Raw genomic sequence first — 13,815 nt, 5'->3', positions numbered from 1 at the left:
CTCTCATTTGAAGTGCTTCAGTTTCAGTTTGGCCTGAGCGGCCTGAGATAGAGGTCACGGGTGTATGAGACAAGTTTGTTTGTGTGGTTTTCTTTACTGATGAAGGCTTTCAGTGAAAGCTTAATTGTCAGTCTTACTGTCATGCCTATTTGCAACATAACATGTCATCTTTATGGTGGGTAGCTATCTATCCTTTCCATAATTTCAGTACATTAAATGTCCTTTTCTTCATATGTTGCTCTGGCAGATGTAATTTACGTTCTGTTTACTACATTCATTTAGTGCTTTTTGTATGCCATTACAGTTGTTTGAGTGTGTGGTTGAGTTATTTTTTATTTTTTTATGTATGTTCGTTTCTTATATAATAGTGTGTAAAATATTTTCAGAGTTACTGGTGTCATGGAGCTTGTTCCAGGTGTTGATGGCACTCGTCATGCCTGGGTGACTTGGATTGTGTTGTTTACTAGCCTTAACCAGGTTTAGCGGAAATAACAATCTACTATGGATTGGCTGGATTGTGTTGTATGTTAGTATTGTAGAGGGTGTCACAGGAGCAATGATCAATACTCGGGGATGTGACAGGGATGATCATTTGAAGCAAAAAACTTCATATGGGTACATGCCCTGTTTCGAGATCAAACATCTTTTACATACATTGTTATTTATTTTATGTATTATTAAATTCATTGTCAGGTTTACACATGCACAACAGTTATTAAACATTACAACATGGGTTTTACAAATTATCAACTGAAAAAAAATTTTTTTTAACCCGTCCACTTCTAAGAATTACCATACATACCATATTACAGCTCCTGTATCGCCCACAATAAATGTCCAAATATCCCACAATCAACATCAATGCATAAGTATACTCTTGGGAGAACATGTTTTGTTGCTTGCCTGAGTGCCTCTGCACATTTCACAATGAGGGCAGCAACGTCCATATGCGAATATACAATTCACCTCACTTATACACCTATCATTTGTAAACCTCAGACTTCATACAACTTCATAAACAAAACTCTAACAGTGTAACGTCTGGACATCTTAGTGGCGGTTAACTGTACTACCACGATTAATCCATCGATTACGATATGCGCCACTGGCCCAAAAACAAATGTACATTAAATGTGTTGTACCTTGGAAACCATGCAGAATATGGCAATTGCCTATGTATGTACAAAGTTTTTTTGCTTCAAATGAGTGTTTCTGCTATATCAATGAATATTGACCAATCTTCCTGAGAGACCCTGTACAGGTGTAGTGGAGATGGTGATTCAGTGAGAGTTCAGCTAAGCTCATTTAATTACTTGATCAATTCAGTTCCAGAGCATATGGTGATGTATATGATATTATTTGCTGATTTCTGTGAAATTTTTTTATTAAATTATTTACATTTGTAATATAGGATGGACGATGTTATCTTTATTACATAATCAGATTGAGGTGTCAAAATGGCACTTGTCCCCAACGTGTTGGTGTGAATATTTTATCTTAATGATGAAAACCAATAGAGTTATAATCTGCTAGAAAAAAATGGGAAATGACTTTAAAGTCACTCCCATCACCCACCATGCAGTGTGTCAACTTAATTTGCACAGACAGTACATGGAACAGATTTAGAGACATCAAATAGATGGTATGATAGCAAGACAGATATTTCAAAAGCAGATTTTAAACTTCAAAACATTTCCAGGAGCAGATGTGCACTCTGGCCAGAGTTTATGGAATATTAACTGATGCTTAAAACTAAATAAACTGCTTAAGAGACAAGAAATTTAGGAGATGGAGGATGGAAAAATTGAAAGAACCAGCAGTTATGGAGAATTTCAGAGGGAGCACTAAACAACAACTGAGTGGAAAATCAGAAAAGGGACAGAACAGAGGATGAACGGGTAGATTTGAGAGATGAAATGGTGGGGGCTGAAGTGGTTCACTTAAGTAAAAAGGCAAGGCTCACTACAAATCCTTGGATAATATAGAAGATATAGAATGTATGATATGGGAAAATATAATTGCACGCAAAAGGGGAATAGGCCTACATATATGTCTTATCATCTTCGAGACTCTGGCTCTCTCAAAAGGTTTAATAAATGAGACTGACAAAAAGTGGAAAATGGCAAACCAGGGATGGCAAAGAAAAAATGCAAGGCTGTACAAGCCTACTTCACCAAGAGAAAGATAGATGCCATCTGTAGGAAAATTAAAGAATTGTTTGGAGACAAGTGAATTCTAGAGCTCAGAAAGCAATCCAGGACTAAGCAAAGAAGAGATAATAGGAATATACAGGAGGACTAAGCCAATATTATAAAATGAGATGTAGTAGATGGGACAGGAAAAATTATGCTATGAGAGGAATTTGATGGAACCCTGAAAGACCTAAGTTGAAACATGACCCCTACATGGAATGAACGATATTCACTCAGAGGTCTCTAGAGAACATACTATGACAAAATTGTTCTACCTAGTATACAAGGTTCATGGTATAGAAAAAATACCATCAGGGTTCAAGAAGAATATAACAATCCCAATTCAATACATGGCAGCTGTGGACTGGTGTGAACACTACCAAACAATCAGTTTAGTAAGTCTTGGCTACAAAATATTAACATCAATTACTTATGCAAGAATGGCAAGACCGATAGAAGCTGGCTAAATGAAAAAAGCAGTTTGGGTATCAGTGAAATGTAGGAGCACAAGAAGCAATACTGACCCTACGACGTATCACAGAGCAAACACTAAAGAAAGGAAAACCTACATTTATAGTGTACTGTAAAATCTATTAACACCAAATTTAATTGCTATGTAGGGCCTAGGTCTTAGGAAGTTAGGAGGTATTTGTGTGGAGTGTGGCCTTGAATGAAAGTGAAATGTGGGCAATAAACAGCAAAGAAAAGAAAAAAATAATAGGGCTCGAAGCTTTCGAAATGTGGTTCTTTACATAGGATTGCTGATGGTCAGATAGCTAATGGTAATTAATGAGGAAGTGTCGAGTTGGCCTGGGAAGAAAATAAATTTATGGCATAGGCCTAAAGTGACATCAAGGAACCGGCAACTACGTAATGTGGGAAGGGGAATGAGAGAGACAGAGAGAGTAGGGAGGAGGGGAATTTGTAGAGGTACACCAGGGCTTGAATAGAGAACTCAGGCACAAATGTATGTAATTGCTGTAGTTATGCACAAATGTATGGTTTTGAACAGGATAGACTAATGTATAGAGCTGCATCAAACCATTCTTCGGGCTTAAGATCAGAATGACAGCAATAACATGGATGATTTGACTGTTACTTATCGAGTGACTGATAACAACGTTAATCTGGGAAACATACTGCTACTCTGACAACAAAGCATGACAATATATTCCTAACGTCGTACCTTCATCACACTCTTCTTGGTCGATGACTTCCACGGATTCACCATCGCTTCCGTCGGAAGGTGTTCCGTTATCCTTAGTCTTATTTGTTGCAGTTTCATTTATTACCATCCAGCTGTCCGACAGTTCGGAATTTGTGCTCTCCTGCTCACTTCCATCCATTTGATAATGCCCTCTATGATCCACAATCACTAGTGATAAGAGTTTAGCAAACTGTTTTCATTATTTCCTTGATCACAAAGGACTGGAATTTCCAAACTCACTCTGTGTACAAACACACCCTTTCACAACACACGTCAGATTAATTAGGTACTCGTCAATACTGGCATCAGAGATACACAAACAATTTCAAATATGCAACTGCAACTTATATGACTAACCTTCATCTAATTTTTAAGTATTATTTGATACGTAATACCTAAATTACACGTCATATTAATAAGATTCGGAAAGTATACAATGGCAAAAACACATTCCTTGCTCCTTCACACTACATTTTCACTACGCAGGCCCAAATGAAACATTTTACCTGCGCAAAAACAAATGCGCAGACAAAACGTATCGTGTGGACAGATAATGACAGCAAAATTGTTTTCGAGTCAGTTGTGTGTTCACAGTGAATTCGAAAGTAGAAGGTACGCGTCAGTGCGCTAGAGAATTTCTTGCTGAATTTATTGAACTATTCTGAGACACACATATTTGTGGGAAATTAAGAGCAAGAAATACAGCGATCAAGTTAAGAAAGCAGCTGCTTATAGATCTTTAATAAAGAAAATAGGCGCAACTGACTCGATAGCAACTATGGAAACGTTAATACACAGTAAGGTCGTTGTGGACTGTTTACCGCAAAAAGACTAATCAAAGGTGGGGCAAGGGCGGCGAAATATATATGTGCAAATTCCGCGACAAGAACGGATATTTGCAGTATAAAAGCAGTAGCTTGAGTACTGTGTCAATGAAGAGTAAACTTTAAAATTTTTCTTATGTCTCATCCATTGTACCAAAAACTGAAATTGGTCGGGCATACGGAGCATATTAAAAAATAGTAAAATTTTTGTTTTGCTTATGATTTCATTAATTATTTTACACACACGCACACACACACACACACACACACACACACACACACACACACACACACACACACATATATATATATATATATATATATATATATATATATATATATATATATATATATATAAAACAATAATCAGATATTGTACTCTAAGGTCCAAACACTATGTGTTAGTCTTTGTGGACTTGAGGAAGGCATACAACTCCACAGACCGTGAGGTCTTTCTGAACATCCTAAATGAGTTCAGAGTTGACCTTAAATTGCAGGCATTAATTAGAGCTACCCTAACAGATACAAAGTAAAATTCCTCGGGTATCTCTCGGATTCCTTTGATCTAAAACAAGAGTCAGGCAAGATGATGGCCTGCCTCCAATGCTTTTTAACTGCATCGTGAAAATATCATGAAGACCTGGCGCGAATGATTAATGGAAATCAACTACAGCCCAGTGCGAATTGCAAGCAAATCGATGGGGATCGAGGTAGACTCCTTGGCTTTAGCTGATGACATTGCCAATCTTTCAAACGACATAGACATTGCTAGAGTTCAAATCGAACAGTTAAAAGAAATCGCTGAACAAACTGGTCTGCAAATATCATTTGAGAAAACAGAAGTCATGACTAGCATTAAAGACGCCCCACGAAAACTCCGTACGAAATATGGGGTCATCGCCCAGATAGACAAATTTAAGTACCTGGGTGAGATATCATGAAAAATGGACTGAACAGGGAAGCCCTTAGGGAGCAGGTACACAAACTAGAAACAGCTTACCAAACATCCCACATGATCTACACCAAGGAATGCCTTTCCCAGAACAGTAACATATATCACTACAAAACAGTTTTGAAGCCAGTAATTCTGTATGCAGTCGAAACCCTATCCCTAAATGCTGGTAAAAGACTCACCGAAGAACTGGAGAAAAAAAGCGCAAAATCATTAGAAGAACTCTAGGATCCAAGTACAAGAATTACATCCATCAAAATAGATCCAACAAGAAGTCTGCAGTAAACAGTAAAATAGAAAAAATTACAGACACAGTCTGTAAAAGATGGGCACGATTTTATGATCACCTCAAACGAATGGATGGAAATAGATTAATCAAAAATATATTTATCTTTTTTTGATTCAAAACCTAAAACTATGATGCAATGGTTTAAAAACACCAAAGAAGACCTCCAGATGCTACATATCAAACCTGAAGATGCTTTTGACAGATTTCTTTTCCGAAAGAAGATAGTGACAAATGGGATAACCCAATATGAGCAATTGAAAAGAAGACATGGTGTCCTTTGGACAGAAGAGTGCAAGCAGATCCACTCACAACAAATGAGGGAAATCTGTGCTCAGAAAAAAGCGAGGTCCAGTACTAAGTGCAACAAGACTTAACGTGGTCCTAGATGGCCCCAACGAATATACATGTATGTGTATGTATTGCAAAGTAATAATATATGGGCTAAAATTATAATATATCCTGTAGCTTTAAATGCAAATATATATGATATCCAATATTGCTCTAAAACCCGACTGAAGGATGAATGAATGAATAAATAAATAAATACATAAAGCTGGTGGTCGACTGAGACCACCAGAAGTGTTCTTTCACTGCCAGTTTGGTTAGTGGCTTCTGACATCATACATGTATCTTCCTTTATACCGACTCAGCATTAATAAAGTGCCGGCATATTTCGATTTGGGTTGTATAACCGTACATCCTATATTTCATCCGTAGTGGAGCACTATATTAGTGACCTATGGCGACTGCATTCATATTTAATTTGGGACATCTATGGTTAAAACACAGCTACAAGGTGGCGCACGAAAACCAGCCCTTACAGGACTGTTCACTGCCGCCTGCCAATTGTCATCTATTGTTTCGACACTGTTGTGACTACATTTGTATTGCCAGTACGAATTTGCATCAGCTTATTTGTTATTTCTTTATCATCTACTTATTATATGTTTATCCACGGGGTGATTCAAAAGAACGTTTACAAACTTGCATGGCACATCAGGCATGCAACAAGGGTCAGTAATCACAATGGAACTGGGGGTCGCAAAGGACATCCAGGACAACATAATGGAGTTGCAGTTATTTAGTCACATGCTGTAGCTAGGCGCCCACTGTAGGAGATGCTCAAAGTGCTATATCTGTAATTACGTGGATACCAGAGCACACATAAAAAAAACCTAGAGAGAGACAATGATGACACGAGGCAGGAAGACTGCCTGCAGACGGGACACAAACCCACACTAGAGTCAAGCAATAACATTCGACACAACACTGTCAACAGGTCAAGTATGAGCCACAATCCAAATTGACAACAAAGAGCAAATCCAATCCCAAAGCAAAGTCGTCAATGAGTAGTCGGTAGTACGGTGAACATAGTAATGAATGCCGTTGGGTGAAGTCCATGACTGACTGCATGATCAAGGTGCAGCAGTATTTATGCTGGCCATGAGGGACACTATTGGCCAATGTATTCACTTGGATAGGTGGTGGGTGACTCAGTAGGTGAGTACAGCACTGTGATCAAACTGCCCTCTCCTGTCTGTCGAGGTCCATTCCCTCCGGCAGGCCTTCAACTTCCGCACAGCCTAATACCAGATCCTTCTCCATCATAAACCGATGGATATAGATGAAAATGCCCCAGAAGATGCTGTGAAAGGTGGAAGGAATGTACAGGCTATGATGAAGTCTCATCGACTGTAGACTGTGGGGAGCAAGTGCGGTTGGCAGTGTCCATCAGAACAGTGTTGGATGTGGGCATGCCAGGGGGGAATCACTAATCCAAAGGGAGCCAGAGGGGCATAAAGCCTGGATAATAAGGATTTCCAATGGGCAAAATCCCCCTCTTTCTTTATTTTTTTTAAAAAAAATTAGTTTAAGCAAGAATCTTCAAAGTTTTGATTTAGGCTGGCTGAAGGCCTTATCTTAACATTAAAACAAACTAAATTAATAGATGGCTGAAGGCCTTGGACAGTACTTGACACTAAACGAAGATCACAATGTAAAAACAACAGAACAGTGGTGTTCAGAAGTGTTCCAAGGGTCGGCCTGAGGAGGTAACTCTAACATAAGTTTAGGTGAGACAGGCAGAAAAGGGTAAGACTATATAATCGGATGGCAACCCGACCCAGGGACTGCTGAAGGACCGACCACAAACCTAATCAGTTCCCTTCCGCCTGAACAAAGGCACGACAACCGAAAATGTCAAAGAGGACGAAGATACCAGCAGCACTACGTCTTCAAATATTGGTGTCTAAATACAGCCAAGGCACAATAAAATGGTTCAAATGGCACTATGGGACTTAACTGCTGAGGTCATCAGTCTCCTAGAACTTAGAACCACTTAAACCTAACTAACCTAAGGACATAACACACATCCATGCCCAAGGCAGGATTCGAACCGGCGACCGTAGCGGTCGTGCAGTTCCAGACTGTAGCGGCTAGAACCGCTCAGCCACTCCGGCCAGCCAAGGCACAATAACCACTGAAAAATATTAACAAACTCCAAGGGCTGTCGAACTAGAGGCCATGCTGGACAGCGTCAACACGACAAGGAAAAACACACCATGGAAGACTACGCTAATAACCTCATCCCAGCCCGCATCTCGTGGTCATGCGGTAGCGTTCTCGCTTCCCACGCCCGGGTTCCCGGGTTCGATTCCCGGCGGGGTCAGGGATTTACTCTGCCTCGTGATGGCTGGGTGTTGTGTGATGTCTTTAGGTTAGTTAGGTTTAAGTAGTTCTCTAAGTTCTAGGGGACTGATGACCATAGATGTTAAGTCCCATAGTGCTCAGAGCCATTTGAACCATTTGAACCTCATCCCTCGCTGCTCTGTCCCAACCGACCGATTGTCTACTCCAGTATGCAGAGAGCATTGACACAACTGCTCAGTCGAAAGCTAGACACAGTTCCATGAAAACACTTCCACAAGAACTCGAACAATCGTAAAAGCAATCACTGTGGAACAACAAGGACGAATGACAAGTCGACACACACAGAGAACCCAAAGTGGTCGGCGACCAAATATATGCCGTCCGATGAGACGACCGACCGAACGACCAACCAACGGTCGTTCCCAGTCCAGTCTCCTTTCGTTGGACAGTGCATGTGTGTCCCCAGCGATTGGCGAGTACTGGCTGTTCGGACCTCAATGGCGCGGCGTCCCGACTGAACCCCCGACACATGACGAGCCAGAAATACTAGCGGTTGCTTCAAAGATAATACGACAGAGCTCTTATCGATACGTGCTGCTGCTGCCACTCACAGGCAAGCAAGCCAGCAAGTTAGTGATGCCAGTAAGTCGAATAAGAAACGAGGCGACAGTTCCATAAAGACAAGCTGTCAAGCAAGAAACAGCATGAACACGAGCCGTGCACAGTTCAGATGTGTTTGGTGCTGTTCGTGGTGCAGAAGACCTTGAAGACAGAGGCCATGAATTGTGGGCACTGTTTGCCCAAAAACGCCTGTAATTCAGGTAAGTTGGTTGGACAAGGTAAAGGAGAGATGGCGGCAGCGTTCTGATTTCCTCTTTAGAGAGCCGATGCCCCCAGTACTCCACTCCTGGCTGAAAAATACTGCACTTCTCCAAATGACAATGCAGGACCCTGGCCTGCAGGATCATGAACAGGGTGCGGACGCTTTCCAAATGCTCCTGGCAGGAGGATCGAGTGACAATAACGTCATCCAAATAACTGACAAAGCCAGAATATGCTTTTCAACTGTTCCAGGAATCGCTGGAATATTGCAGGGGCTGAGGAAATGCCAAAGAAGAGTCATTGTAGTTATACAACCAAACATTGTGTTAAGGACAACAATTTTCTATCTAAGGATAGCTGGAAGTATGCATCAGTAAGGTCTCTCTTGGAAAAATATTCCCCCCCCCCCCCCCCCAGCCAGCCTGGTGAGGAGGTCTTCTTGCTGGGGAGTAGGATAAGTTATCTGCGATTGAGTATTGATGGTCGCCTTGAAATTCCCACACAAGCAAAAAGACCCATTCGGCTTCCAGATGAAGACGAGGGTTGTGGCCCATGTACTACATCTGACAGGTTTGAAAACCCCAGCTGCCCACAGGAGACTGAGTTCCTGCTTCACAGCAGACCGTAAGGTCATCTGAATAGGTCTGGTGTAGTGAAAACGAGGCGTTGCATCCAGCTGAAGGCTGATGTGTGCCTGAAAGTCTGAAGCACACCCAAAATCCAGTTGAAAGAGAGGCGAAAACGCCATGCAGAGGTCGTCCAGTTCTTGGAAAGGTGGAAAGGGACCGCTATGGAAACCAGCTTGACTTCAACTGAGGCAGAAAATCCAAACCCCACAAAGGTATCGAAGCCAAAATATTGATATCTGACAGATGGTGGCCGACAAAGAACGTCAAAAGCCAAGTCATGTGTCCCAGCTGGACGTAAGTCGCCTGATTGATCAAAGAGACAGTGGTCTCAGTGTTCACCTGAAAACTGATGTTCTGGTGAGACATGCGAAGCGGAGAAACAGTTTCTGTGTGAAGAGATCGAGCTGGGGACTCCTGCAGCTCTCTTTGAGAGGCGACTGGAGGCTCAGAAGGCATAGAGGTGGACAAAGACGAATCAAGACGTTGTTGCAACCTGGCTGTCGTCCTACGCTTACGACACTGAGGTGGCCCACGTGTTGGTGTGTGAATTGTCGCCACTTGCAGCCTTGCTGTGGGTCATTCATTAGCTGCCTGTGCAATTTCGAACGAATGAGCGATGTGGAAGATGTCCTTTAACGACAGGTTATCCAGTTTCAACATCGCCATGCGAATCTCTGGGTGAGGCTCCAGCTCAATCATCACATCACATCACGAATCAAGAAGTAAGCGTAGGAAACCTTACAGCCTTGATTGGCGAAATAAAATCACATTTGCTCCCGAGTCCTTGTAGGCCAGTGATCCATGAGCGGTATGATTGTCCCTGATGTTTATGGCATTGATGAAATACTAGACTAGAGGCAACCACACGGTACCTCTGGGAATAAAATTAGTCAGCACAACGCATTTCTTCTGAAAGGAGAGGGCAACGGGTTCAGACAGAGGCGCCAATTTTCAGAGGAGAATAAAGGTGTCCGGCAACGCCCAAGACAGAATGATCGGTGGCTGCAATGAATCGTTCATGACTTGAAATTCTGTGAAATGTTGCTTCAGTCGATGCAAATATGTGTCCCAGTCCTCCATAGCGTCAGTGAAGGGAGGAAATGATGGAGGACAGAATGTTGTGTCGAGTGCAGCGAGCGCTGAGCCTTCTGTACATGAAGTTTGTCCGCTAAGAGCTGAAGTTACTTTTATAAGTGTTGTGGGTTGGCAGGAGAGCCAACACCGGGTTACAAGAGGAAGCCGAAAGGCACGCGTTTTAGCTTACGCAGGCTGGCGTGAGGTATTATTACAGTATCAATAGTAACTGGTAATGGCGCCTTGCTAGGTCGTAGCAAATAACGTAGCTGAAGGCTATGCTAACTATCGTCTCGGCAAATGAGAGCGTATTTTGTCAGTGAACCATCGCTAGCAAAGTCGGTTGTACAACTGGGCGAGTGCTAGGAAGTGTCTCTAGACCTGCCGTGTGGCGACGCTCGGTCTGCAATCACTGATAGTGGCGACACGCGAGTCCGACGTATACTAACGGACCGCGGCCGATTTAAAGGCTACCACCTAGCAAGTGTGGTGTCTGGCGGTGACACCACAATAACAAGTCCATCTGTGTCTGTTGCTTGTTGATCAGCTGTTGCTGTTACTCGATGAGGCTAGTCAGTTTAGCTTCCATACTGTGGAACAACTCCTTTTTCTTCGTTGCAAATTCCTACATACGCGAGTAGCCAGATACGAGTGCACATGTCAGAAAATCTGGAGAGAAATGATGACGACGCAAGATGGGACGACCATCTGTGGACGGGACTCAAACTCACGCCAGAGTCGAGCAACAGGGCTGACTGAACTGTGGATCCGATACGGCACAGCAAGTCAATAGCGACGTGTGCAACAATGTAGTGCAACAAACTTTCGACATAGCACTGCCAACAGGTCAAGTACGAACCACAGTCCACATTGAGACTAAAAGTAAGATCAATACCAAAGTGAAGTCGTTGACGAGTAGACAGTGGGACAGTCGAGATAGTAATGAATGCTATTATACGAAGTACATGACTGACTGCACTGTCGAGGTGTGATGGTACTTATGCCAGCCACGAAGGACACCATTGGTCAGTGTATTCACCTGGAGAGACGATAGCGCACAAATTGGATGACAATAATGCTGTGGCGACACTGCCCTCTATCATCTATCGATTCCATTTGATCCAGCGGGCATTCAACTTCTGCGGAGCCCAATATCAGGCAAAGTTTTGTCCAGATGCATTGAGCCACATCTAACTTTGACACTGCATTGAATGGCGCACCCTCTCAAAGGTACTTGGTGTATCTCAAATACATACTACCGCTGCAACAATCCTGCCAACTAGGTCCTCCGACGATGTAACAGATGTTTCATACACAAGATCCTTCAAACACCCACACAGGAAAAAATCGATTGGGGATTGATAGGGTGATTGTGGTGGCAATGTGACTGGCCCACTGTGACTGATCCAGTGCCCAGGAGGGGTTGACTTCAGATGTGCCCTCAACTGTCTGCTGAAATGCGTGGGGTGTCCATCATGCTGAAATCGAACGAGGCGATGAATAGGCATGGAAACATCATTCAGCTTGTGTGGCAGAATCTCTCTCAGGAATACGAGATACAAGAACCTATCAGGTCAGTCTGTTGTTCCCAGTTAAACAGTCTCCGAGGAGTCCAGCCCACACGTTACGGATAAACTTGCATTGTGAGGCATGCATACATGTAGCATGTGAGTTCACATCCAATCACATATGCGGGTTGTGAACGTTCATTACACCCTTGAGCGAGAACGCAGCCTCATCAGTAAAGAGAACACTTACTGTAAGGCCTCAGTCTGCGGCAGATTCCTGCAGAAACCTCCTTTTGCAAATCCCATGCATTTGTTGTAGTCCTCCCATTGCAATGCCTGCATTTGTTGGAAATGAAATGGATGGTGTCCTTCGTCATGTAAAATGCGCCAGATGGAGGGTTTGGGTATATCAATGGGGTGGGATACACCTCGTGTTGTTGTTGATGGCACACAATGCATCCTTTCAAGAACACTTTCTTCCGCTGCAACTGTTTGTGTTTTTCATTGGCGACCAGCATCTGTTTCGCGCGCAGGTAATGAGACAGTTTCGCACAATCAGCGGTGCAGGGTGGCGAATAATCTGTGGCAGGGCACCTCTCTATCAGGATATTTTGCATGATACAGTCGCATGGCTTCTCGTCCCTTACAGTTGGCTGCGTCATGAATCAAATGCATCTCAGTCATTCAGCGGTACATATAGCTAGCCAAGTTACTCCCAATGCTTCCACAGTGTGAACAGCCAAGGTCTCTGTGTTTCCATCCGTATTTGTAAAACAATGCCCTCTCGTGACTGTAGAGCCCTCTTGTGGCGTTTGTAGCCCCTGCGTCCTATGTGATTACTGATCCTTGTTGTATGCCCGATGTGCCTTATCAGATTGTAAAAGTTTTTTTGCATCGCACTGTGTTTGTTATTGCATCTGTTCATGGCAGATAACAGTTAGTGCGTAACTGGCAAGCAGCCTGTACTCAGGGCCAGTTTTTTGTGTGCCACCTTGTGCTGCGATAATGCCCCCCCCCCCCCCCCTGTGCATTCAGAGAGCAGTTCTTCTTCTACAGTACCCGGAGTTATTGACAACACCCTCCACACACGTCAAATTATCAAAAGTGACAGTGACATTCTTTACAACAGAGCTCTGATGATGAAAAAAATGGTGGTGAGCACTACACAGCCTACTCCATGACTTCGGAATGGACTCTGCTTTACTCACAAATCAGGGTGCTTCCGAGCGACATCAATCTGGCGAGTCAGATTCGCGTGCACTCGCGTTTACTGAGGTATCACCCATACCGCGAGCAATTTCAATCACTCCAGGCTGCATCATCTTCCAATTCGCCTACTGCACAAGTCGTCCCACACATGAAGCCTATTTGCACTGCCGTTCATCCCCTACAGACGTAGCCGTGGCAATCTTCCAGACTAGGGAGACATCTTAAGCTGCCACCTTTTTGACCACATCAACCAAGTCTTCGGTTCGCCATTATGGACAGCACTTTCACTTCAAGTGATGTCACCAGTGACAGCACGAAATTCATCATACTACTTGTCACCTGGCTGAACACACGGATACAATCAGCAATATCATCCTTGCCCTGCCCTCAGACAACAAGACAAGTTTGCTAAAACGCCACTCCTCCACTGCCTCACCCACTCCCCAGGAAAACAATTACA

The 13,815-nt window shown here is 43.1% G+C and overlaps 1 protein-coding gene across 1 annotated transcript in view; it reads right to left on the bottom strand.

The window, feature by feature from the left end:
- The window catches only part of LOC124621938, a 50,054-nt gene extending 46,212 nt beyond the window's left edge, over nt 1–3,842 (bottom strand). Inside the window, exon 1 of the mRNA XM_047147448.1 lies at nt 3,379–3,842. Coding sequence (XP_047003404.1) covers nt 3,379–3,538 — 160 coding nt within the window. The 5' untranslated portion in view covers nt 3,539–3,842. The remainder of the gene's footprint in view (nt 1–3,378) is intronic.
- Nucleotides 3,843–13,815: the final 9,973 nt, after the last annotated feature.

This window comes from Schistocerca americana, chromosome 7, assembly GCF_021461395.2.
Source record: "Schistocerca americana isolate TAMUIC-IGC-003095 chromosome 7, iqSchAmer2.1, whole genome shotgun sequence".
Taxonomy (NCBI): Eukaryota; Metazoa; Arthropoda; class Insecta; order Orthoptera; family Acrididae; genus Schistocerca; species Schistocerca americana.
Note: the sequence above shows the minus strand (reverse complement) of the source record. Positions and strands in the feature narration are given on the sequence as shown.